Below are 27977 nucleotides of genomic sequence, written 5' to 3'. Positions count from 1 at the left end.
AAATGCGGACCGATGTTACACTGAATACCGCTGCCTCTCAAATGCGTAATCGGGTCCTCGGGCACACGCTTTTACTGGAAAGTAATTAGCGCTGGTACTGAAAGGAAGGGGTTCACGAAAGAGTTATCTCCGCGTTTGTAAAGCCTATGGGCATACACGTACGAGTTTCAGTTTATCTTGATAAAATGTCTTTTGTTTCACGAAATGTCAGTTGTGCCCGATGGGTATCTCGGCAAACCAAGCATATTATTACTGGAATTATTGTTGAATAAATGAAGCAGACACCTTGTAGAGGAAACAACAAGTGGTCGGGACATCATCCATTTCATAAATTGGTGGTCGCCTGCGTAAACGATGCCTATACGTAACACAGTATTAGGTGAAGCCCGGACCTCTGGCTTGTAACATGACCTCACGCCACAAAATCTGTAGCTAGTCCGCAGCCTGTGTAGTCCCCATCCCCTTCCTAGATGATCAAAACTAAACCTTTATGACACAGAGACAGCTTCTTACCCAGAGATGTGTGCTTGCTAAGAAGAAGACTGCACAAATCTGTCCTACAGTGACATTAACACTGAAAGCCAGCACAGCACAAACATAGCTTTACGCAGCACAGATCGCTCACCGTGAAGGTCAATTACCACTCGATCTTCAGTTTGCTAGAGACTGTATTCTGTTTTGCTAAATCTGTACTTGCTAAAAAAGTGAAATCCTCATATACTGTTCAGTTGTTTCATGTACTTTGTACATTGTACATAAGAGCATTCTTTATTAATACTGTTTTGTTGTTTAATTTGCATGTCAATTTGCCTGTCAGTATTGTAATTTGCATGTCAGTATTGTAGTGTTAACGACTCCTCTCGCACTCCAGAGTGGACCAGTCACTCTGCCGTCCTGGCTGTACTCTGGCCCGGGACCAGAGTCATATGCCTGTAAAGAACCGTGGTGTCTCTGACCCAATAGTGCACCTTCTCCCAGAGTCTCATCCACCAAAAGCTTCTTGAGATCGAGCATGGCCACCGCAAGGAAATCCAAAGCAGGTATGAAAGAATCCTGTACAGGTGCAAGCCAGAACTTGTGTTCTTGGGTCAAACACCCCATCATGACCGGTAGCCACATCATCCTTCTTTCTGTCAATTCAGCTGCTGGTGATGAACTTGAGTCGGGTGCTCTTTGGTTCCCGGCCACCTGGCATGCCATTCTCAGCGTGATGCATGAGAGCATGCCAGGCCATAGCAGTGACACTGATGAGCCTGTGTAAGTGAGGGCAACTAGCTGTTTTCTGCCTGCGCTAAACTCAGTCCCGAGTCTGTGGCGGCAGCAGATCTTCCTTCAGAATCTGCGGCAGCAGAAATAAAGACTAAGCTAAACTAAATGTACACTATACAGATACTATACGGGTCAACTATTTAAAACGGCGCATAAAAACATTAATTTTAAACTAAATCAATTTCACCCTAAGTAAAATCTGTGTGTGTGGTATTCTGGGACTTCTTGCTGTGCCCCTTTCTGCTCTTTGACCTGTCCATAGCTCAGGTTCAGGGGCAGGCGTGACAGTGTACATGGGTTAAAGTGAACTACTACTAAGACCATTCTCTTGCATGGCTAATTAAAACCAGTTCTGGACATTTACACATCATTTTAGGAAGTATGTTACTAACCGAGTAATCAATACAGACTGTTTCACCTGGACTCTGGTAGATGGGGGGCTGTAAGTAGCAGGCCCCCTCATGCTGTCCTCTGTTGGTGTGGCCGTGCGCTGTCTGAGGAGGGGCCCCGTTGATGATGATGGTGCTTCGGGGCCAGCAATAACCTCTCGTTATGAAACCCTTCCACCCATGATGCATGAACACATACCCCAAACCCACTCTGCACAATGGGATCCTAAGGGTCCCAGGGTGGTTAAGCAATAATAAAGACTGTAGTGTGGAATTAATTCTGTTTTAAGGCATGCACAGAAGGACTGCTGCCCACATAGAACTCTCTTTCTCTCTCTCTCTCTCTCTCTCTCTCTCTCTCTCTCTCTCTCTCTCTCTCTCTCTCTCTCACACACACACACACACACACACACACACACACATTTTCCTTCCCATGTGTGCGTCTCTGAGTGATATGGTGATCATACAGTGTAACCTAGATTATGTACCTCTTTTTATTACATGAAGAATGTTAAATCATTATTTTTTTCGTTTCTTACACACACACACACACACACACACACACACACACACACACACACACACACACACACACACACCCACAGACACATACACACACACTCATTCACACTCATACAGATACTCATACACACTCTTCAAAGCTAATATCAGATCCTCCCTCTCGAGCCTACAGCATGTTTTGTGATGTTGATGTTCCGCATCATTTCTTTATCCTGCTCAACATCATTTGACCCTCTCAAGTTCCAAAATATTTGATCAAGATTTTATTTTGTGTGTCTGTTTTGTGACCACTACTAGGCAACTGGTGTTAAATCTATAATTTCTCCAACCCACAGTATTTAACATATTTTATTAAAATTAATATAGTCATAAGCATTACAGTGCATTACATTATATTACCCACAAGTTGTTCTTGAAACCACCTAAAGACAAAATCTATATATACATAATATCATGCCCTGTGTACATAATGAAAATAAAATTATTATGATTATGAATGGCTGCTACTTCATTAAACAAAAAATGATGTAAATAAGGTCAAAGGAAAACCCACAGTGGTCTGTGCCTAAGGTATCATGGTGGAAACAACTGAAGACCTCATTTCACTGAGAGGATATTGCCCATGTCTTGTATTAACATTATTTCATTTGGCATTTGAGTTTAATTACAACATACCTGCACACACAAATAAAACCCTTAAACACTTTGCATGCCACCATAAAATATCAAACAAGAAGAGGAGAAGGGCCTTGAAAATGTCAACACTACTGTCCTTAATGAGATTTTATGCCTATCCTCACCCATGATACGTGAACAGCCAGCAGAGGTGGGTAGTGGGAAGGTTGAGGAGGAGCTCTGGCAGGATAACCTCCACTGTGGACCATACCACTGACAGCCAGCAGAGGTGGGTAATGGGAAGGTTGAGGAGGAGTTCTGGCAGGATAACCTCCACAGTGGACCATACCACTGACAGCCAGCAGAGGTGGTGAACGTCATAGCAGGACCAAACAGATGAGCAAACGAAGCAACACTGTAACACATCACACATGACTTAGGCACCGCCGCAACACATCACACATGACGGAAGTTCAGACGATCCGGCCCCTAGTTGCAGGTGGGAACACTGAGAGTCACAGCCAAGTGACAGGCAGTAATGCAGTTTTGACAACCCCAAGTCCAAACGAGAGGAACCACAGAGAGTGGTGGAAAACAACCACAATTCCATCTCACAAATGTGGCCATTTGAATTATTGAGTGAACTACCGAGTCAAGCAGCCAGGAAAACGAAAAGGTAAAAAAACAGACAATGCCAGCCTACTGAGGGAAAGGGTGTGATCTGGTGCTGCTGCTGTGTTGTTTTGTTATTGACTCTGAGAAGAGCTCCCCTTTGACATGTGTGATCATCCTTGGACCCAGTCTCAGCCTGAATGAAGACAGGAGCTGACTGAACAGACCGACCAGTTTATGGATTCTTCTCCACTGCCTGCAGAAGAACAAACAAAATCTAAATTCTTAAAGGAATTATGGCGATTTATGGCTATGCTGCATCCTGTCTTTTGGCTTCTACAAGGCCCTGGGCTACATTTCAAAGACTATCAGATAACATTCTCAAGCTCCAGCAACAGTATATGGCTCAGATGTTGTTTACATTACACAGAATGTGCAGAAAGCGCAGAAGGTCTGGCAGAACAGTGCAGAAGGTCTGGCAGGGTACCATGGTTCTGGAGAGCCTGCGTGAGGCTACTCTAACTGCAAAGCCCAAACGCTCAGTATATTGGATAAATCTTATGTTATAAGATTTGGATTGTTGAGGTCAGAGGAAAAAAGAGCAGGAGCTGTCTGGAATGCCCTCTGTCCAGGAAGCACAACTCAGATCCACATCTTCCTGGTGTACTGTTGTCAGTTGAGTAATGTATTTCACTTCTGTAAGTGCTCATCTTCCTGTCTAAAAGGGTTGACTAAAGAGGAAGTATTGGCTCTTCATGCTCATGACTGACCATAAACTATTTACATTTTACATTTATGACATTTAGCTGACACTTTTATCCAAAGCGACTAATAATTATGACCGAATACAACTTGAGCAACTGGGGAGTTAAAAGTCTTGCTCAGGGGCCCAACAGTGGCAATCTGGTGGTGGTAGGGATGGAATTGGCAACCTTCTGATTACTACTCTATTACCTTAACCACAGAACTACCACTGCCCCTATAACAAAGGGCATGAGTCAAGGACACTGGTCAATGAGAAGGTAAAACATTGTCCTGGTTTGCAGCAGGGAAATGCTATGGGATTTCCTCTTTTTTTTTGGGGGGGGGGGGGGGGGGTAATATTGGATGCATATTACTTGTGTATTATTTCATGTGGGTTCTAATGTACAAAAATCAATCATTACCTCTGTCCTAATGCCATCCACTATGTTGTACTCCACCCCCACCCAACTCAAATTGACAATTCAAATTATTTTACCAAGATTTAATTTTGTTTTTTGACCACTGGCAGGCTACTTGTGTTAAATGAATTATGTCTCCAATTCCCAATATTTAACATATTTTATTAAAATATATAATATAATTGCATACTCATAAGTATACAGTTACATCACCCACAGGTTATTTTTGAAACCAGCTAATTATACTATCTATACATGCTCCTATCTGAAAGAAAATTGTTACATTATACTCCCTGCATACACAAAGCAAATAATATTATATGAAGATTATTAACAGCTGCTATTTTATTAAAAGAAAGCTAAACCCAGAGTAGTCTGTGGCTAATGTAAGGTATCAAGGTGGAAGCTGAAATGAATCCATGATCAGATGTCATCTCACTGAGGAGATATTGCGAATGGATTGCTTTTACACATTATTTAGTTTGGCAGTTCTATTAAATTACAATAAGCACACAAAGATATAAACCCTTAAACCCTTTGCACTCCACCATGGAACATCCAACAAGCAGAGGTGGGTAATGTGGAGGTGGAGGCAGCATAACCTCCTCTGGGGACCAGACCGCTGACAGCCAGCAGAGGTGGTGGAATATGGCAAAATCCCCCCAGTCTAGAAACATGCTACACCAAAGCACTAATCATAGTAAGAACAAGCAGTACAGCAAACAACACAGCGCTGCAGCAAATCTCACATGATCTAAGCTGCTGTGTTGTTGACTCCAAGGACACTTCCCCCAACCTTGGAGCCAGTCTCAGCCTGAACAAAGGCAGGAGCTGCTTGAGCACATTGATCAGTTTATGGATTTCTTCTCCACCGCCCCCATGGGAACGAAAAGAATCAAAATTTTTAATCATCGGTACATGACTCATATGATGTTTTCATTGTATGGCAGTGTGGAGCACCGCATTATATCAGTCAGCCAATCACCAACTCCGACAGTGAAACAGCAGGCAGAGGGAGGAAGGGATGCCCTAGTTGATAAGTGGGCCGTGGAGGATCTGTAGTGTTATTTGACTGGATGGCCTTTATTTGACTAACCACAAAGCCCTATAATGAAAGACCTAAGTCAAGGACATGGGTCAATGGTAAAACGTTGTCCTGGTTTGCTGCAGGGAAATGCTGTGGGTGTTCTCTTCTAATTATTAAATGTTAAGTTGTTTTTCCAGTTCTGGTGTACAAACATCAATCTTGCCCTGTGTCACAAGAAAGTACATCCACTGTATTCTAACCTACCCCCCTACTCGACTCAAGCCCACATAGGACAAATGCAATTTAAAGGTGGGCTGCAGTGGGCTCAATGCTTAAAGTAAGTGTGTGTGTGTGTGTGTGTGTGTGTGTGTGTGCGTTTATGTTTGTGTTTATGTGTGTGTGTAGTTGTGGATGTGACTCCTGGCTACCTGTGAATGCCACACTGGATAACCAATAGACCTGTCCCACTTACCAGGACCATGGACAGCGGCACACATTGTTTCAGCACCATCCTCAAAAACAGCACCGTGTGACCATAACTGCACTGAATTAGCATAAAGACAACACATTAACCTGTATCACTACCAGCAGCCCAAGGGTAGCCTGGATAGAAACTCATATGTGTTCTGCATGACCCCCCAGTTTAGCTCTCCATCTGTTAATCTCATCATTTATTCCTGCCAGAATCTTCCTGGGGATTATGCACACAGCCCTCATCCTCTGTACCTATTAGAATGTTTTTTTAAAAAAACAAACTCTTTGGGGTTTATTGCACTGCCTGTTTACATGTTGTATTCATGCGCATCAGCACTGTCCCATCACACCACAGTGCTGAGACCCTGTGGGACTTCCAGATCAGGCGAACCAACCAGACAATAGATAAGGATCAGAAAACAGCAGTGGCAGTAGATGTTGCAATCCCATGTGGTGTCAACATCATAGACAAGGAATGTGGAAATGTAAAGAAATACCAGGGGATGAAGGAGGAGCTAGAGTGAAGGGGAAAGGTGAGGACCCATTTGGTAACAGCGTCACAAGCTCCCTTATACGGAAGAGTGGCTGGCCACAGACTCAAATGTCAACAGAGTTCTCAGCCCATAAAAGCACCACGTACAAAAACAGCAAAAATGAAAAAAAAAAAAAAAAACACACAAAAAACCCACTAATGCAAAGCTTGTGTAACATATATGATTGCACACTTGACATTGCACGATATATACACTGAATGGCCAGTTTATTAGAGACACCATCTAGTAGTGTGTTGGACCTTTTTTGGCCTTCAAAACCACAGCCATTCATCATAGCATAAATTCTAATAGGTGTTGAAATTGTTTTTCAGGAATTTTGGCCCATGCAAAAATAGATAGCTTCTTGTAGTTGCTGCAAATTAGATGGAGGTACTGACTGACATGCTCTGAATAGCCCGTTCTACCTCATCCCAGAAATGCTCTATAAGATTAAGAGGACTGTGAAGGCCAGGGAAGCAAGAAAGGGCCACTGTCATGTTCCTGGAAACAAACTATGACTATATGAGCCTTGTGGGATGGTGCATTGTCCTCCTGAACGTGTCCTTCTCCCATATAGTAAACAGCTGCCATGAAGTGATAAACCTACTCAGTCAAAATGCTTAGGTAAGAGCTACTTTCCAAACATCCATCCACAGGTATCAGAGGTCACTTAACAGGAAGGGGTAATCCCATCATGTTGCTTGACCAAATCCTCACTGTCCCATCAGCATGGTGCCACAGAAATCTGGATTCATCTGATCAGGCGATGCCTTTACACTGTGATCAGTGATTTATGTTTTGTGCTCTTTTGCCAACTGTTGTCTTGCTTTTTTGTTTCCCTTGGACAGCAGTGGCACTTAAACTGGTCGTCTGATGTTATAAACCATCCATGCTAAGGAATGTATTTGGCCGCAGTTCGCTCGAGTGCGCACCTCCTGTTCATCACAACAATCCTTGACATCCTCCTCTGACCCTTTGCATTGACGAGTTGCTTCTGTCCACAGGATCCCATTTCACTGGAGGTTTTTGTTCGATCATGTCATTCTCAGTATATTCTCCACACTGTTGCACAAGAAAACTTCACAAGGCTGGCAATTTTTTGAAATACTGGCTCTGGCTAGACTAGTACCAGTGACTATGTCTCATTCGAAGTCACTCAGATCACTCGATTTTCTCATTCTAATGTGAATTGAAACTAATCCATGGAAAATTTGGTCACATGATTTTATGCTGCAGTCCAGGGTCATGTCTAATTTCCACACAGGGAAGCCAATTGTGAAAGGGCAGGTATCTCTTATAAAGTGTATACTTGAAAAGGTATCCTGTTTGCATACCCTAAACCTTGTGATGTTGACAGGCTCGCATTGTGTGTTGCATTTGTAATTTGTTTATAATCTTCTAGTGCTTGAGAACGGAAGGAATAAGGTGAAGAATAAGGAGATCAGGAAAGCATAGAAGAGAGAGGAAAGTTGACTGGGGATAAGAGAAGAATATGTGAAGGATTATAGACCTTTCAAACTGAAATTAATTGCCCAAAGCTACATCTGCTTATGTCAACACATCTGCAAGCGGAAAAGAGCCTAAATTGCTGAGAGCATAATAATAAATTGAGAGAATGTTGCTGTTTCACACACTACATTTGATGTTGGTAAGGACACTCATGCAAGCAAAATCACAACTATGCTCTTGAATGTCTGCCTTTTAATGGGAACATGTTCTCTTTAGGGAATTTTAACACGGAATTGTCTACAAGAAAGTCATCATCTTCCAGGAGGACAAACTTGCTGTATTCCCACAACGGGTTTCGCCAGCCAAGGCACTCCTGTCTGTCCTATTTTCATAAAATTTCATTTTCTCAAAAATAATTTTAAAGAGGGGGCTGTGTCATCATCTATGATCATTTGCAAAAGCTCATCAGCCAAAGAAAAAAAAGAGATTGTGTTGTGATGCCATTGATTAATGGAAGGTCTCTGACATAAAATCTTCAGAAGCTATTGTTACCACACATCAAGCACTTTGAGCTGGTGGCTAAGACATGCACCATGGAGGAGTCGGTCTTCCTCCACACGTAATAGCTGACATGCATAGTAATTTAAAAACGAACTCACCTCATCCTTGCTGTGCACAAGAAAGGGGGCTTCATGATACATCTCACACATGCTATAGGAGTTATATTTCAAAGCCCTAAGCTTTTCTTTCCAGCATTCATTTGCTGACTCCAGGATTCTGACATGCATCCTGAAGACCAACCGCGACACGATTTGAATTATTCATTTATTCCGAGAGAGACCTTTCTTTCTGACAAGACTTCACTACACACAGCATGTGTCACTGTCGGCACAGTGACATCCAGCTTGTGAAATCTCACAGGGGTGTGAGGAGAGGCCCAAGCTGCCTGAGTGAAACAGTGCCGAGGATATTGCCATCCCCCAGTGCACCTCCCAGGCAAGCTGGGAAGCTCCATACCCAAGCTGGTGTCAGCTAAAGCAAGAGCTCCCACTATGACAAACACTGCCTAATGTTAGGTTCACCACTATGATGTTTTGCTAAAATACAAACCACTGATTAACGATTGGAATGGGTGACTTGGATTGAACACCATCTCTTACCTTGTTTTGAATGACAACCATCTGTGAGCAGCATCTGAGGCCATGCAATCTGGGACCAATTCAGAAACTGCACAAGCTGTGGTAAAACCAGTGTCCGGACGTAATGGTTAGCAGCAGTGCTAGGTAGCTTGCTAGACAGCATGCCAGCAGTGCACTAGGAGCTTGCCAGGCAGCAAGTTGCAAGACAGTATTGTGTTAGATGGCACCCTCTTTTTTTTTCTTTCTGACACAAGCAGGGACCAAGCCTGGTTGACTGACTCCAGGGGGTTTTAGCTGACCTGGCGCCCCGTCTGTGGCAGGAGCTGCATGGGGACCTTACAGACAGGGCACAGCAGTGGTGGAGAGAGCTATAGCCTGACCGCTTGGCTGTTCACGTCTTTGCTTCCTTACTTACATGCATACATACCTACATACATACAAACAGAATTATACGGGGAATATGCTGACTTCTTACAACTGGGCTGTGTCAAAACATGCACAACAGTATACAAAAAATGAAAAGCAAAAAAAAAATGTTAAAAATAACATGAATTTAAAAACAAAAAGCATTTAAGGTTAATGAAGCGGTAAAAGGTGTTGAAGTTTTGCACCAAACTGAAAGTCTTTCCAAACCAAAGAGACATTGTAGGATTTTTTATTTAGTCTTTGCAGAATCCATGATCATCAGGATAAAATTCCTCTTCATCCATTCCCAGCTCCAATATTCCCATTTCCAACTCCAACTCACAAGTTTATTCACAAGCTTATTTGGTCAAATATAAGAGCCTCTTCTCTTAATGTGAAGACTATTTCTAAAAAAAAAAAGCAAGATAAAAAAGTTTTGCATCAGTCTCCTAGGCACTTATGCAAGGCAATCTAGTGATTGGATTTCATACAACCATCAGCAATTTGTAGAATATGCCCAGAAAGCACAAACATCTACCAGCACGCACTCACAGTGTGTCTATGAGGATTTAAAAGTCTCTGTAGAACAAATCTATATGACTCAGATCTGTGACATTTGTGCTAGCATGACTCACCATAGCCGTATCCTCGCCGTTGTAAAACTGGAATGAATTTTGCCTATTTATATCCATGACATGCACTGCAGGAAAGTGTTTAGTTGTTGTTTGCAGTGCCATAACCTTTCTCTGTTTCCGTCATACAGCTGCTGTATTGTGAGAGCAGTGGTTCAATAAAAGACACTGGACTCCACAGGACCATTCTTTTGATCAGAGAGGCTAGAATGGTTGACCCAGACCAAGCATGATGTTCCTGAGATGCAGAGATGTTCCTTTTCCTGCATTTGCAGGATGCAGAGATGTTGTTTTTCTCTGCATCATGCAAACATCTCTTAGCAGGAACTACAAGGGTATCACCTTAGGGTGGCAGCTGTCTGGATGCTAGCAGTAAAAGATGTTACCCAAATAGGCCACTTGCTATCTAATGTAATGCTACAGTTTGGATTCAAGGTATCTGAAAATGCTCAGTGCCTGGAGCCAGACTCACTTCCCATGACCAAGAGATAAGGTCAGCACCACCGCACAATCCAGGTAAGACTAATCTCCCATGTGGTTGTATCAAGGGGGAGCTTATTGGAGGTTGTTGACTGTTACACTGCACCAGAGTAAGAGAGAAACGCACATCTCAGCTGCAAACCACGTAGGCCCTAGTGCACTGAAATAAGGGCTGAAACAACTGAAGGAAAATCTGCCACCGTACCTCAGCAGGGAGTAATCTTTTATGCAAGGTTTTTTAACCTTAAACCATCCTCTAGCTCTCTGGATTTCAATTATTGCTTTGGTAGTAATGACAGAAATAATATTAACTGCCAAGTGATATGTAGAAGGAAATTCTTATAATATGTAAATAGTGAAAACAAGATGCATTTTGATAAGCAAATATGTCACTTCATGTCAAATACATAATACAAGATCAATTACAAAAAAGAAAACAACCTGCTTGTAAATGTAACTCATTAGTCTATATCAAATATGAAATATAATCTGTACTGAGCCAACTCCTATGATGTCCAAATTTTTTAATCCATGTTCATATCTAATAAGCCCTGTTGGAGTTACTGAACAAGACATTGGAGTGTATTGCTTTAAAGGTCTGATTGTTTTTCTCAGCCCCAGAGAGTGGGAGAGTCAGAGATGTCATTTACATGAGTAGGCTTAACCAGGCCCACTCAGACACTCACACTGTAAAGGACAGATCTGGAAGATCAGCAAGTGATATACAGACTTCAGAATTAGTTGAAGAGAATAGTTGGTCCCGTCCTTTATTGCAAGTTAATGTTAACAACATTATTGAGGGACCCTCTGAAGAATGTCCAACACTCACACAAAGAACCCACATTTTTATACATTTTTCAGATGTGATTATGTATTCACCCCATCTTCTTTTGCATATTAGTGTTTGCATTTTTCACCATTATATCCAAACCATACATTAGCCAATATATGCAAACTGATATTTAGTACCCACACTAGTTGGAACCTGTTACCACTGCATTCGAAGAGAAGACTTCTCTTGACCTTATCCTAAAGAAGATTGTTTTTCTATACTGTCCTGAGCCTGATGGAGAGATAATACATCTTACACTGAGGTCTGCTGAAGCCTACCCAGTATCCTTTGCAGAAGTCTGCAGAGGCCTCTGCCCTGTACACAAATCATTTTAAAAGGACACAGAACCTCTATACTCCCTTATGTTTTATGTTATTAATATGTATAATTCAATGTTAAACCTCTTTTTACTGTAAACACTCTTTTTATTATCTCAATACTGAAGACCAAGAAGCAGGTTTGAAGCTTAACGGGCAGTTGTCAGTACAGCAGGCAGGAGAGGGCCTATGGACATTATGAATTCACATGATTATTATTATTATTATTATTATTATTAGGAGTGTTCCCCCCTTTAATGGTATCTGGCCAGAACACTTACAGCACTGTACCTGTGCAGCACTGTACCTTCAAGGAGAGCTCGCCTCTTGAATATATTCAAGTAAACATATGCCATGTATATATATTTGCAAAAAGGAATTTAGGAATTTATTAATTCATGATATGGGTATAGTCTCGTTTGTACTGGGTCATTATTTTTTTCCAGCGTAAGCTTTGGCGCTAACAACAATGCGCGTACTCATCACGTTGTACAACGCGCGTTCCTGAGGTCCCCTCCCCTCCCAGGACGCGCCTGGTTGGATGCTACTGAGTGCGAGTGGATGTTTTTACAGTCAGTGAGAGTGAATTACAACTGTGTGACTGCCAGTGCAACTGCGGAAAGAAAGCGAGCGTAAAAAAGCGGGACCGGTTTTCTGTCTACATAAAAGCACTATGTTTCTCGTGGCCGCGTCTGCATCGACCAACACGATCAACTAGTATATAAGGTAAACCTTATTCTTTACATTACTGTAACATTAGGGAATTGTTCTCGATGTAACGAATCTGTGCAAATATTACATCTGAACTTGTTCGACTGTCTCTATCTTGTTCGTTTGGAACTAATGATAAAAACAGACAGCCATTCAAAACAGAGCCTGTCCCATAAAAACACAAGAAGTAGTAGTTTGAATGCATGTTTCTGTGTAAAGAGCGCGTCACTGTTCGGTATTCGGTGTAATCTTTTAGAGAAGCGTGCACTATAAGAGGCGCTGCCGTTGTCTCTGCGAAGATAGTTAAGTTTGAATCGTGTTGGAACCAATGTGACCCTCATGAGAAAAGTCTCCCTGGTTAACATCCACGTGTCCAACCGTTGATATTATGATGAAAAATAACATTTCTTATTCTTGATTGTACTTTTCCGTTATAGCTGTCGACGCATTGCACCCAGCAGATTTTATTTGTTTAAATGTGCGGTGATCCCCTGTTAATTTTCACATGACTTTGAACGGTGATGCGTTGTCTGGTAATTTCGGTGATTTCGTATGTATATTATGTGTTTCTGTAAATACTTAGTTATATTTCCCGCCTTTCTATGGCAGACATGCAATATTCCATCTGAATTCAGTGCATTGTAATTGCTTATGCAAGACTACTGTATACGGGCACTCACATAGCCCCTTCATCTGTGAAACTAATTCGATTTTGACGCAGAATACCCACGGCCAGTAATTACATAGCAGTTTTGGAAATATCTGTAGACGTATTTTTCCGCACTTCTTAATTAACACGCTCAAACTGTAAGCTTCCTCGCGCGACATAAACGACCTTCACGCTTATTGATCGAATTTGATTGCTGAATGAAAAAAAAAAAAAAGCAAAGTACGACCAGGCACATTTGAGATGGCGCATTGATGTGCTGTGGGTGCGCGGCGGGCGCCTGATGAGGCTCAGATACGTGACGGGGATACACCATGCGCGAGGGCTTTCCTCGCGAAGCCTGTACGCTGCGGATGGATTCCCCCCCCCCCACCCCCACCCTTCCGCGCGCTCTCTGAAGAGCTGCCCCTTGGTGTACAGTTTAGTGTACACGCGCCAACAGCGTATTTTCCTCGGCATCATACTAAAAGTGCGTGCCTAGACCGCTCAGAATAATTTAGTTCGCCAATCTTAAGGTATTCTTTATGTTCGTCACTCAGAAGACGGTCTGCAGACGTACGTAGCTAGTAAGACAGTAAAGGGAAATACGATGAGAAAAGGGGGAAAAAAGAAGATGGTGGGATCTCTTTTTTTTTTGTTGTTGGAATTTTGCATCTTCATTCAGAATTTTGAAAGCAGATCCCTGCCAAAGGAGAATGAGTGTGTTCGGCGCTCGCGGTCTCTGTCCAGCGGGCTGTCAGAAGCCTTGCAAATCCTCACTCACTGTCCGATCAGCTGACTCGCACACTCGCTATCCCTCTTTCACCTGCAAATGCTCTAGTCGCTTGGTTCATTCATTCATTCTCTCACTCATCAATTCTCTCGCTCCGTCTGCCTGTCTGAGGCTGCAGGCAGGGTGTGGCATAGTAACTCTCCAGTTCAGTCACCGAATTGTCTCTCCACTTTATCCTCCTCCATCTCCACCGGGGTCTGTCTCTCAGCTCCATCATTTGACTAATTACCTGCTTGGAAGCACAGGGATAAATTTTGTCAGATTTGCCTGGGCCTCATGGCACAGATGGCTGGGTGGATGGATGGGTAGAGGATTGCTGAATGTGAGGGTAGATGGAGGTTTTGGAGGGAAGACACAGATCCTGGATCTGTGTGTGTGTGTGTGTGTGTGTCTGTATGCATGTGTGTGTGTGCGTGCACGTGTGTGCATATGTGTGTGTGTGTGTGTATGTGTGTGTGTGGGCAAGTTGGTTAATGGCCATGTGTATTTGGTGCTATATAAATGCCAGTCCTTTTGCATAGTATAGTGAGATATGAGTGATGAGTGAGGGCTTTAGTCTGTGGCTGAGACTGCAGTACTCACACACACACACACACACACACACACACACACACACACACACACACACACACACACACACACACACACACACACACAACTTCAGCCATATGCTTTTAACGTAAGGAATGTGTGCATGGATGCATAGATGTCTGCATGCACACAAGTGTGTGTGTGTGTGTGTAGCTTTCTTCTATAGCCTTGAAGTAATGACTGCTGCACGAGACTGGTCAGTATGGAGCGTGTTAATGCATGGTCCTCCCCTGCTTTTGCAGCGTGTCCGGTATATGTCTGTGCCTGAGTGGAGGTTTGCTGTGTGCTCCAGTGTGGACATGTTCAGCATACTGACACTTTACTGCCAATAGTGCTCTTACTCAAAATGGTAAAGACCAGCAGCCCATCCTATAGCTCTCTGTCTAAGATAATTACTAGCCCATCCTATAGCTCTCTGTCTAAGATAATTACTAGCCCATCCTATAGCTCTCTGTCTGATATAATTACTAGCCCATCCTATAGCTCTCTGTCTGATATAATTACTAGCCCATCCTATAGCTCTCTGTCTGATATAATTACTAGCCCATCCTATAGCTCTCTGTCTGAGATAATAACTAGCCCATCCTATAGCTCTCTGTCTGAGATCATTACTAGCCCATCCTATAGCTCTCTGTCAGAGATACTTACCAGCCAATCCTATAGCTCTCTGTCTGAGATATTTACCAGCCGATCCTATAGCTCTCTGTCAGAGATACTTACCAGCTAATCATATAGCTCTCTGTCACAGATACATACCAGCTAATCATATAGCTCTCTGTCATAGAATGACTACCTGCCAATCCTATAGCTTTCTGTCAAAGAGATACCTACCAGTCGATCTTGTAGCTCTGTCAAATACCAAACAACCGATGCTATAGCTCTCTGTCAATGAGATAGCTACCAGTCAATCTTATGGCTCTGTGTCTACCAGTCGAGCCTATAGCTCTCTGTCAAAGACAAACCTACCAGCCAATCCTATAGTTCTGTTTCTCATCTAACTGGTGTGTTCAGAAAAAGACAATGTTTAAAATATTCTAGCTTGACCAAATTTAACACTAAGTTAATTCTCCTACCTAAGTGTTAGTATCACATGGGCTTTTGCCACATGGATAGATTTCACTGTTATCAGTGTAATGATGTTAGGGTCTTGGATTTTACTGTTATCAGTGTAATGATGTTAGGGTCTTGGATTTCACTGTTATCAGTGTTGGTCTTGGATTTCACTGTTATCAGTGTAATGATGTTAGGGTCTTTGATTTCATTGTTATCAGTGTAATGATGTTAGGGTCTTGGATTTCACTGTTATCAGTGTAGGTCTTGGATTTCACTGTTATCAGTGTTGGTCTTGGATTTCACTGTTATCAGTGTAGGTCTTGGATTTCACTGTTATCAGTGTAATGATGTTAGGGTCTTGGATTTCACTGTTATCAGTGTAATGATGTTAGGGTCTTGAATTTCACTGTTATCAGTGTTGGTCTTGGATTTCACTGTTATCAGTGTAATGATGTTAGGGTCTTGGATTTCACTGTTATCAGTGTAATGATGTTAGGGTCTTGGATTTCATTGTTATCAGTGTGATGATGTTAGGGTCTTGGATTTCACTGTTATCAGTGTAATGATGTTAGGGTCTTGGATTTCACTGTTATCAGTGTAATGATGTTAGGGTCTTGGATTTCACTGTTATCAGTGTGGGTCTTGGATTTCACTGTTATCAGTGTAATGATGTTAGGGTCTTTGATTTCATTGTTATCAGTGTAATGATGTTAGGGTCTTGGATTTCACTGTTATCAGTGTAGGTCTTGGATTTCAGTGTTATCAATGTAATGATGTTAGGGTCTTGGATTTCACAGTTATCAGTGTAGGTCTTGGATTTCACTGTTATCAGTGTAGGTCTTGGATTTCACTGTTATCAGTGTAATGATGTTAGGGTCTTGGATTTCACTGTTATCAGTGTAATGATGTTAGGGTCTTGGATTTCACTGTTATCAGTGTAATGATGTTAGGGTCTTGGATTTCACTGTTATCAGTGTAATGATGTTAGGGTCTTGGATTTCATTGTTATCAGTGTAATGATGTTAGGGTCTTGAATTTCACTGTTATCAGTGTTGGTCTTGGATTTCACTGTTATCAGTGTAATGATGTTAGGGTCTTGGATTTCACTGTTATCAGTGTAATGATGTTAGGGTCTTGAATTTCACTGTTATCAGTGTTGGTCTTGGATTTCACTGTTATCAGTGTAATGATGTTAGGGTCTTGGATTTCACTGTTATCAGTGTAATGATGTTAGGGTCTTGGATTTCATTGTTATCAGTGTGATGATGTTAGGGTCTTGGATTTCACTGTTATCAGTGTAATGATGTTAGGGTCTTGGATTTCACTGTTATCAGTGTAATGATGTTAGGGTCTTGGATTTCATTGTTATCAGTGTGATGATGTTAGGGTCTTGGATTTCACTGTTATCAGTGTAATGATGGGTCTTGCCCCTAACATGTATTTTTAAGTGTAGTACTCAGTTCTTTGTTCTTGTACTCACATGTGCATTCATGATGACTAAAGATGTTGAGTAATTGGGGACAAATGGAAGCAGGCTATGAGACTCTCACCTGTGACTGTGAGTCTGCCCAGTGCTTTGCTAATGAGAGAGAGAGAGAGCGAGAGAGAGAGAGAGACAGAGAGACAGAGAGAGAGAGAGAGAGAGAGAGAGACAGAGAGACAGAGAGAGAGAGAGAGAGAGAGAGAGACAGAGAGAGACAGAGAGAGAGAGAGAGAGAGACAGAGAGAGAGAGAGAGACAGAGAGAGAGAGAGAGAGAGACAGAGAGAGAGAGAGAGACAGAGAGAGAGAGAGAGAGAGACAGAGAGAGAGAGAGAGAGAGAGAGAGAGACAGAGAGAGAGAGAGAGAGAGTTATTTTTAAGCACAGAGGTGGAAAGGCTAATTCTTTCAAATACATTTACCTAAACACATTATGAGTGAGGGTGTGTTTGTGCACATATACGTGTCTGTGTTTCTGCATATGTGTTTTTGGATGTAAATATGCCCTTGTTTGTCTGCATCTGCATATCTGTGAGTGTATGTTTGCATATCTGTAAGTGCATGTTTGCATATCTGTGAGTGTGTGTGCATGCCTGTGAGCGGGCATGTGTTTGTGCGCATATGTGCGTGTCTGTGATCGTGTATTTGTGTGTGGGTGTGCATATCTGTGAGCGTGTGTGTGCATGTCTGTGAGTGTGCGTGTGTGTCTGTCGGTGAGTGTATTTGTATTTGTGTGCATGCGAGTGGGGGTCTGCTCCATAGCATTGCTGGGTGTCTTCTTCCACCAGGAGACTGATCCAAGAAAATCACATTAACACTGAAGCGAAACACCGGAACAACCCACACATATCTCACTGTTCACACGCCCCTCCCCTCTCCCAACCCCTCGCTCCCACCCACCTCGCCCCACTGGCCGGCTCCCAGTCTCTATGGGAGCAGGTGTCGTCCGGTTGGCAGATCCGTCTGTCATCATGACGGGACGTCCCTGCTAGGCTGCACCCATTGTTTCTCAACACATCTCTGGCTGCGGTGCCTCTCCCTGTGGGCCGGTGGCCGTGACAGAAACCGTGATGGGAGCCGCTGACCCGTTAAATCCCGGACAGCAAGCAGCAAGTGGCTGGCTTCCAGGTCGGGAAAGTAAGATGCTGACTTAAGTGTTTGAGGGGGTGGGTACAGCCTACACTCACAGAGGTCACTGTGTTAGGTCAGTGCTGAGATTATACTTACTAACTATATGAAAATAGTGCTTAAGTACTTAGTGGAAAGTTTCTTTTAATGCCTAATTAATTTGATTTAATCTGTTTGGTGTGTGTGTGTGTGTGTGTGTGTGTGTGTGTGTGTGTGTGTGTGTGTGTGTGTGTGTGTGTGTGCGTGCGTTTGCACACACTTGCTGGCCGGTGATTCTCTGTGTGTGTGTATGTGCTTGAGTAATGTTAGGACCGAGGGTAGTGCTGGGCATATTAAACTGTCACTGTTTCGACCCCTGGTGTGAAAATAAATTCAGAGGTGCTTCTGATAGTGTGCTGGACCTCCTCCTGGAATGATACAAACTGACCTCCTCTCTTTTTCTCTCTTTATATCTCTATATCTGTCTGTCTTTTTTCTTTTTGTCATATGCCCATTCTCTCTCTCTCTTGTGTTCTCTCTTTCTCTTCCCCTGTATCTTGTGTGTGTGTGTGTGTGTTTGTGTGTGTGTGTGGGTTGGGTGTGTGCAGATGAGTGCTGTTTTTCAAGCAGACGGACTGACTGCAGTGCTCCGATTGTGCGTGACCATTCTGTTTTCCTCTTTCTCTTCTTTCCCCATCCTCTCTTTCTCTCTCTCTCTCTTTCTCTCTCTCTCTCTCTGAAGGAGGGAGGTTTAGAGACAGAAAGGGGGAGGGGTATGCTGTACTGAGCGTGCTCAGTCAGACTTCCATTAGCAGAGGCCATTACACTCTGTCAGCGTGTGACGGAGGACGAAGTCTGTCCACTCACTCACTACCGCAGTTGCTGCTACTGGCCTGCTGAAGACCTTGCACTTATATATTACTGCTCCTTCTCTCTCTTTCTCTGTCTATCTTCTCTCTTTCTTTCTGCCCTCAGCGCTCTCAGTTTCTCTCTCTTTCTATCTCATCCCCCAAGTATCTTTCAAGGAAACAGCTATAACCAGGAGTATTATGTCAGCCGAAAGTACCAGCAACCATAAAAGTCTCAGTACCATAAAAATCTGAGTGGTCAAAATGAAGAAAACCAAAAGATGTGTAACCATGGGAAAACTGACCTTAACTAAGAAATTCGAAATTGTCAAGTCAAGCCAACCAGCGGTGTGCCTCCGGGTGCTCGGTGCTGTATGAGCTTGTCCTCACGGGACTGCTCACGGTGCAGACGAGCAGACTGGAGGACCCAACGCACCCACACCAAACTTAAGACGGCTGAAGGTGTCCGAAAATCTGTGAGGGCCCATGGGAACCGGCTACTTCGCCCACACTCTGGCGCACCTCAAGTGTAGCAGCCTGACAACACATCCAAACTGGGAGACCTTTGGGACAGAATAATGAATCAGACCTTTCAGTACAGCTGCCCTGCCCCTTGGTTAGTGGAGACCAGCTCTGGAGGCATTATTATATTGTATCAAGCATAAAGCACCCTGAAAATGACAGATGAGTGAGAATGGCTGGTCCTTCGCTGGCCGGAGGAGCAGCTGTGAAGTGTGCCCTTGCTGACAGTGCGAGTTTGATATCACCCAGAAAAAGCAAAGCTCCACCTTTGAGGTTTGGCTTGAGACTGCATCTCCATGCTGTCTCAGGGAGCATTTCCCACACCACTGTCATCTGCAGCTTGCTCATTAGGGGATTGCAAAGCTGCTTCTTGAAACGTCGCAAACTATACAAAGTAGAGCTGAATCGAGTGGGTGGATGTGGCGGTGTTAAAGTTCGAATTAAAGCTCTCATTCCAATCAAGTCAGAGTTTTAATGGATGGAGCAGAGCTGAACCGATTAGTGACAACCAGAAAGGCAAACGAAAGAGGAGGAAAGCGTAAGCAGAAAACGCTCACAGTGGTGTGTCAGTGGAGAAAGGACGAGTACTCCTATACACCCACACTGCACCACAGAGAATCTCTCTCTCTCTCTCTCTCTCTCTCTCTCACTTACGTTCTCTTTCACACACAAACACACTTACTCTCCATGTGTCAATCTCTCTCACACACTTTTATACTCACTCTTTATGCCTCTTTATGTATCTGTTTCGTGTTTTTTTATTAAATGTAACTCGTTGCTGGCCTAATGTTCTATTGCAGTTTCACCAAAGCCTTGTTAAAAATGTATTAATCATTTATTAATCATTATACAGACAATGAAAAGCTGACAAACTATTCTCTCTCTGTCTCACTCATTCTTCCCCTTTCCCTCCATCTCTCTTCCTCTCTTTCTGTGTATGTTTCTCTCTTCTGTGTATATGCCACACTCCCACTGGGACTTTATCTTTTGTGAAACTGAAATGACACTGCATTCACTGATGAGTGTTTGAGAGACTGATAATGGAAAAGACATTGCAGGGAAACTGTGTGTGTGTGTGTGTGTGTGTGTGTGTGTGCATGCACGCAGATAAATATAGTTTACATACTGAAGCCATTATGAAAGTGTCAATTGCATCATCACTATGGTACCCCTCCATAAGCTCGCTTACTCTCTCTGTCACTTGCACTCTCTCTCTCACACACACACACACACACACACACACACACACATTTCTTGAAGAAGCTCCGTTCAGTTGAGCAAAGCCACAGCGAAGTCCTGATGTGGACTGCTTGACTAGCGCAGAGCAGGGAGTCCTCTATCTCTCCTCTACTCACCCTCCTCACTGACCCGCACTATTGCTGTCTGACATCAGTGGCAGAATGACACACTACACCACATTCTCCTTTCTGACAGACCGCAACACGCTGGCCGGGCTGGAGCCCTGGACACGTTAATGCTGTCAAGCTCCTGGAGTTATTGATATATATAGATAAAGTAGTGATCCTATGCTTATAGCTCACAACAGGCTAAGGAACAGGTGAAGTGCATAACATTATGTCGTTACAGTGCCACCTGTTAAGCGGTGGGATATATTAAGCAGCAAGTGAACAGTCGAACTTCTTGAAGTTGATGTTTTGGAAGCAGGAAAGATGAGCAAGCGTAAGGATCTTTGACAAGGGCCGAATTGTGACAGCTAGACGACCGGGTCAAGGCATCTCCAAAACGGCACGACCTGTGGGGTGCTTCCGGTACGCCATGGTCACATCCCACAGAAGAGCCACTGTAGCACGCACTGCAGAAAACATTCATGCTGGCTATGACAGAAAAGTGTCAGAGCACACAGAGCACTCACAGCTGTATATAGGGCTGCGTAGCCAAACCCAAAAGCTCCTACAATGGGCATATGAATGTCAGAACTGGAACATGGAGCAATGGAAGAAGATGGCCTGGTGCAATGAATCACATTTTCTTTTACATCTTGTCCGTGGCCAGGTGCATTTGTGTCACTCATCTGGGGAAGAGGATGCGCTTTTGTAAGAGGTCAAACTGGCAGAGGCAGTGTGATGCTCTGGTCAGCGTTCTGCTGGGAATCCTCGGGTCCGGCTTATTTTTTTTGTCTTTCCTTTTTCTGTGTTTCTGGGTCACGGAAGGATATTATCGGCCCGTGCGTTTCACCCGGCTGTCTGTGTTTTGCCGATGCTGCAGGAAGCGCCCGTGGGAGCTGTAATTGCCCAGACATTTCTCCGGAATTACCCACGCACACTCGCTTAGGGCGACGCAGTCGTTACAGCAGAGCGGGTGCCAGATCAGGGCGGCCAGTAGAGCAGAGCAGTGCCATCCATCACACCTCGGCCTCCCCACGGCGTCTCCCCACAGGCTTTGCTATCCTTTCAGAAGGAGGGAGTGACTCTCCGTGCCGCTTTAATTGGCCTGAGATGTATAGAACGGCACCACGTAGCATTTGCCATCAAGTGTCTTTATCAGTCTCAGTGGAGCGGGTCAGCACTGGGTCAGTCTGTTCATCAGTCCCACTGGAGCGGGTCAAGCAGAAATGAACGAGGCCTCCAGAGTCATTCCTGTAGAGCAAGGTCGTTGATGCGTGCTCCAACCCGATCAACCCAGTAATATAGCGAAATGTTCCCAGACATCCTGCTGTTTTGCATCCCTTCATTCCTCAATGAATTCATCGTTTATGTCCCTGGTGCGGGAGGCTCTTCTGGGACCTGCCGGCTTGCCAGCATGACGCCCTGGAGCCCAGGGCCAGGTACATAATTGGTAAACCCCTCCAGATGGCATTAGGTTAAGGAATTACATCTCGCCGGTTTTTGATGGAAAACCAGGGATTTGAATCACCCTTTCATACTCATTATTGATCCTTTTAAATGCATTTAAGGTGGGAATCGCCTTTCAGTTAAATCACCAGCTGTCCTTATAAAGGCATCATAGACATGTATCTGCCAATCAATCTGTTATTGCTTCCATTAAACTTGGCATGGACCAGTGAGTACAATGCAGAATGCTACATTAGAAATTCAGCGTACTGATTCGCTCCAAACCCAGTCCAGCAACCATTTCCCATAACACTGTGTACCTGCAGTAAATATGCAGCAAAAGCCACGAACAGTACAAAGGCGCCTGGAAGTTGATAACAATAGATTTCCTAATTAATTCATTAATACATTAACATGGACCAGAGCCAGAAAAGCCTTGACAGAAAAGAAATGGAGAACAAGAGAAGATCGAAATCTATTAATGTGGGAAACTTAATTACTAGCTTATTTTTTCCTTCTTGGCAGTAAGAGGAAGAGAGTAAAAATTATGTGTTGGGAAATTGTCCAGAGTCATAGACCTATATTACTTCCACAACTCACCAAGGTGAAATGTAACCACCTGTTTGAAATGTGATACAGTGCTCTGATTGGTTGGCACATGCGTCCATAAACTCTAGCGCACTCAATCTCGGGTCCCATGATCTTCATGTCCGGTGGTAATGTGCTGCAGCGTGTCAGAGCGAGGTTTGCCTGGGTGTCTCCTGCTGTTGTGCTGGTATGCGTGCTGAGCTGTCGCTAGGCTGCACACTGATCTGTCATTAGTAAAGGTATGAATGCAGCCTGATTGTTTACCAGAGGAAGTAATTTGTGTGTGTGTGTGTGTGTGTGTGTGTGTGTGTGTGTGTGTGTGTGTGTGTGTGTGTGTGTGTGTGTGTGTGTGTGTGCGTGTGTGAGAGAGAGAGGGGGAGAAAGAGAGAGAGAGCAAACCATTTATGTGAAATGATGATTTTGACATCATAGATTCATGTGGTTATTACACCATGAGTAATTGTATTGTATGTGGTATAAATTACAAGACTGAGACTGACACTATGAACATTCTAGCTGAATGACACCTAATTGCGTTTCTCATTTAATGGTACATCTGTTCAATGTCAAATGTGTTACTTGCTTGTTTTATTATATGGTGTAATTGTGCATTTAAGATCATAGTGCTAAACAGGCACAAGGGAATTAGTGTGTAAAAGAACAATTTATCTCTAGCAAATAAACCACATTAGCATGACAAAAACTATTGTTCATTATTTATCAAACTGTATGATGAAGGATTTTCTTGGCCTAACCTGTGTAGCGTATACTGTCATAGGAACACCATGGCTCTTTATAATTTCATAGCAAGAGATGGCTGTGCACTAGATATGAGTACACCAAGTTCAGAGAAGTCTTAAAACTTAAAAAAAATGTGGCCCATGTTCTGCGACTAACAAACAAACAAACAAACAAAAAACTCAGGCTATTCACAAGCATGTTGACTTGTTATCATTATCATCCCTTTACCTCAGGGTCAAGCTGTACCCTACCCATTAACAATAAGGTAATGTGAGTTGGACAAACAGATGTGATCAATCACTCAGTTCATTCCCAGCCACTCCCACCTGCCTGCCCCCTCCTGGGGTTCAGTCTTATGTTAGACCACGCCCCCATGGCAGAGCTGTCAATCTGCTGTTGAAAAAGAGAAGGGGAATAATAATATAATAAAGGTATCAGCATTGATCCGTATTCTACAGTATTCTAGTTCATTGGTATGTTGGACTCTAACCTACTGTACTGTACTAGGATATACTCTATGAGTAAATGACCAAGCACTTTGTAAGTCGCTCTGGATAAGAGCGTCTGCTAAATGCCGTAAATGTAAATGTAAAACATGTCATAGAAAGTTAGTAAACTATTGGAAGACTGGCAGCCCCCTCGGACCCTACACCCACCCCCCAGGGGATTGACAAAGACGCTGATGTTGTCCTGACTCACCCCACTGGGACATTATTTTCAGTGCTGCTCTTTGTGATCCTGCACCTGTTGGGTAACAAGCTCTAGCACGTATAGTTTGATATAGTTTGTAATTGCACTTATCGTTGTCTGTTATAGACATATGCTTGTTTCACACTTCTAGGTTCCAGCACTGATCCCTGTATTTCAGCAGTATTCTAGTTCAGTGGTATCTTGAACTCTAACCTCGAGTACTGGCTAGGATACATTCTATGAGTAAATGGCAAAGCACTGCTGTATGTTGCTCTGGATAAGAGCGTCTGCTAAATGCTAAATGTGAGCCAGCGAGAGTATGTTGGATTCGGCACATCTTCCTTCGGAGCATCAGTGGTGACAGTTATTCCTTTACCAAAGCAAGCAGTAAACATGCTAGAATGACACCAACTTGACCAGAATAGTTTACGGTACATACATATATCAGCAAATTCAAGGGGTTTGATATTATGCACCAGTATAACCACAGTAAACTGTACATAAATAAAAAAATACATAATAAATAATAAGAACTGTAAACTCTTGATCAGGGCCAGTAGCTTTAAGAAGTGGTTCTTTGTATTTCAAAATGCCATTGGCAGGAAGTCATTTGTTAGTTATTTGTTAATGCTGTGCATTAATCATCTCCTCTCTCTTTCTTTTCTGATTCGCACACAAGTTTTGATTTGTAGTATCTCCCCAAAACAATGAATGTTGGTCAGTATCTTTGGCCCTTAGACTTCTTCTTAATCATTAAAGCCTATTAAAGAAGATGTAGGATTTATGAATATTTTCACCAATTTTTTAAACATTCATTTTTGATCCTTCTCCATAGAGTTTTGTGTTGCTTCCATCAGTAGACCAGCGTAGGCCTGTGGTGTAACAGTTGGTCTGCACATGGGCGGCAGACTCTGAGGAACAGCTTCACAACCAGCAGTTGGACTCACTAATGGATACCACTCACTAATGTGATGTTGGTAGTGTTGTGCTTTTAATTTGAAATGTTTGGACTGAGAGCTCTAAGCTTGTAATAAATACAGGAATCCTGAGATCGGGTTGGTCATGGTGGCCCAGTGGCCCCCACTATGGGGAGATGGTGTACTGTGTGTGCAGCAAGCCTGCTAATGACAGGAGGCAGGTGTGAGTGAAGATGTTAGGTTTATTTGAAACAACAACAAACAACAACAGGAAAGAGAATCAAAACAACATCAGATCAGAGGCAGGCAAACACCAGCAGCAAAACAGTCCAAATTTGAGCAGGGGCAAACAGGATCATCAGAAGCAGGAAGAAAAAGGCAAAAACAGTAGAATAAATAACTAAGGAAATCCTCCTCGGGTGTGTAACGAGGGGGAGCAGCTGGTGGCTAATAAGCAGGAGAAGCAGATGGGCGGAGGCCTCCATGGGGCGTTGCCACGGACGTGACCACGCGGGAGCTCTGTATTTGAATTGAATTGCTTTGAGGAATAACTCCTGGAACTCTGTGACTGAACAGATCTAATTATGATCCCACAGTTGTTCTCTTTGGTGGCAGCACCGCAGCTTGACGAGTCCTGCAAATGCAAAGTGTGCATTTTCGGTGTTTTTAACACTAAATTCGGAAGTGGAAGAGCTTCTAAGCTCTATAAGCTCTGTAAGCAGCCTCAATCAATCAAGAGTGATTGATGAAGCCCTTTCACACACATCGTTCTCTCATTCTTTCTTTGTTTCTCGCTCACAAAGGTTAAAAAAACGCATCCTTCTCGCTCTCTTTCTCAAACACACATACACACAAGCATCCCTTTCTGTCTCTCTCTCTCACTCTCGTTTTCTCATCGACATAAACACATTCATCTCTATCTCTCTCTCTCTCTCTCCTCTCTCTCACTCTGTCTCTTCCTTTACCACTCAGGCACAGTCTGATGGTAACCGTGGTAGCAGCGCCTGCTGACAGATGCTTGGTATGAAATCATTTTTCAGAATTAACGGAGCAGCTCTTTTATTCGAGCCGGCTGTTGGCTGCTTGCTTTACAACTTTCGGGCTGATTGTGTGTGTTTTGTCTCCCGAGAAATGAACACAAGTGCAGTGAGGCAGGGCCATGCCTCTCCGTTTCCGTCTCGCTCTCCCTTTCTCTTTTCTCTTTCCCTCCGTCTCTCTCTCTGTGGTGGTGTCCATTCCTTTGTGTATGGTTCCTTTGGTGTGGGTCGGGTGCGTGTTGTATGTGGAAAGAATTGCCGTGTATTTCAGCAGGATGTTGAGTAGAACATGCAGCGTCATTCTGGTGAGATAACAGACCTCTGAATGCCAGTGTGATGTGCACTGTGAGAGATTAGAGGACAACCCCCCCCCCCCCCCGCTCGTACACACACACACACACACACACACACACACGCACAGTGTGAATGAGAAATTGTGTGTGTGTGTGTGTGTGTGGGAGAGAAAATCACATTTTATACACATTTATGTATGCAACTCAGCACTTTTTGTGTGATAATTACTGTATATTATTAGAAATTATACCATAGACAGAAAAAATCCAAGTCTTGAGTGAACACCTGTTAGAAGAACAATGTAAGCGTTCATTGAGCACTGTAAGTGTTAATTCAACAATGGCATTTTGTTTTGTCTGAGTCCTCCGGTCCAGATATTTTAAGCTTTGTTTAGTACAGTGGCAAGCAGAGCCATTACATAAGAGCTAGAAAGCACAAGAAAAGAGGACAAATGATGAAACTATGACAGCACCACAAATACATGATTAACTATCAAAACATGCTCCCTTTTTAGAAATAAAACAACAACAACAACAAGACTAACACAACAGATTCATTAAGTCACAGCGCTTTAATCCCCCAAAATAAAAAAAAAAAGGCTCCATTTCAGCTTGGAGCTCGTGTAAGAGCCTCAGACAGCTAGGAGCAGACACTTTCGGCTCAAATGAACACATAAATGACAATTTAATGATCATTTAAACTGTGCACAGTTCAACAGGGCATTTAGTGATCATTTGTTTTTACCTCTTTAGTTAGCAAGTTGTCAACTGGATAATGAAAAAATACTTAGCATAATGTTATAGATCAGGTAGGATTTCAACATTATAGTGATTTCTTGGCTACATACTACCACAAAAACCATTAATGTTGCACTAGCTGGCCATCATTAGTCACTTTAGAGGACTCCAGTATTTCCATAGATTGCAATTGTTGTGAATGCAGCATTTTATATATATGCACAGCTGATGAAGGACTTTCTCTGGAAACCTTGTGTACTTCACTACAATTTTTAATATCTCTACATGTTTTATTATAGTACACACTGGAAGCTCACTTGGAATCTTCATCTCTCTCTCTCTCTCTCTCTCTCTCTCTCTCTCTCTCTCTCTCTATATATATATATATATATATATATATATATATATATATATATATATATATATATATATATATATATAGAGAGAGAGAGAGAGAGAGAGAGAGAGAGAGAGAGAGAGAGATGAAGATTCCAGGTGATTCTCTATATTCTCTCTCTATATATAGATTCTCTCTCTTTCTATATATATATATATATATATATAGAGAGAGAG

General features: G+C 43.0%; 2 protein-coding genes across 6 annotated transcripts in view; one reads left to right on the top strand and one right to left on the bottom strand.

The window, feature by feature from the left end:
- ostn (osteocrin) overlaps positions 1-8802 on the bottom strand; it is a 61433-nt gene extending 52631 nt beyond the window's left edge. The window contains exon 1 of the mRNA XM_081700131.1: positions 8713-8802. Within this exon, the coding sequence (XP_081556257.1) occupies positions 8713-8763 (51 nt within the window). The 5' untranslated portion in view covers positions 8764-8802. The remainder of the gene's footprint in view (positions 1-8712) is intronic.
- Positions 8803-12416: 3614 nt separating this feature from the next.
- The window catches only part of slc8a2b (solute carrier family 8 member 2b), an 86152-nt gene continuing 70591 nt past the window's right edge, over positions 12417-27977 (top strand). For 3 of the 5 annotated variants that reach the window (XM_035534141.2, XM_035534138.2, XM_035534139.2), the window contains exon 1: positions 12419-12584. The gene's annotated coding sequence lies outside the window, so the exon portion shown is untranslated. Of the gene's footprint in view, positions 12585-18194; positions 18269-27977 lie in introns of those variants that run through there. The other 2 variants (XM_081699993.1, XM_081699992.1) reach the window with 2 other exon arrangements.

Source organism: Electrophorus electricus, chromosome 17 (assembly GCF_041902795.1).
Source record: "Electrophorus electricus isolate QZ-2024a chromosome 17, ASM4190279v1, whole genome shotgun sequence".
NCBI classification, from domain to species: domain Eukaryota; kingdom Metazoa; phylum Chordata; class Actinopteri; order Gymnotiformes; family Gymnotidae; genus Electrophorus; species Electrophorus electricus.
Note: the sequence above shows the minus strand (reverse complement) of the source record. Positions and strands in the feature narration are given on the sequence as shown.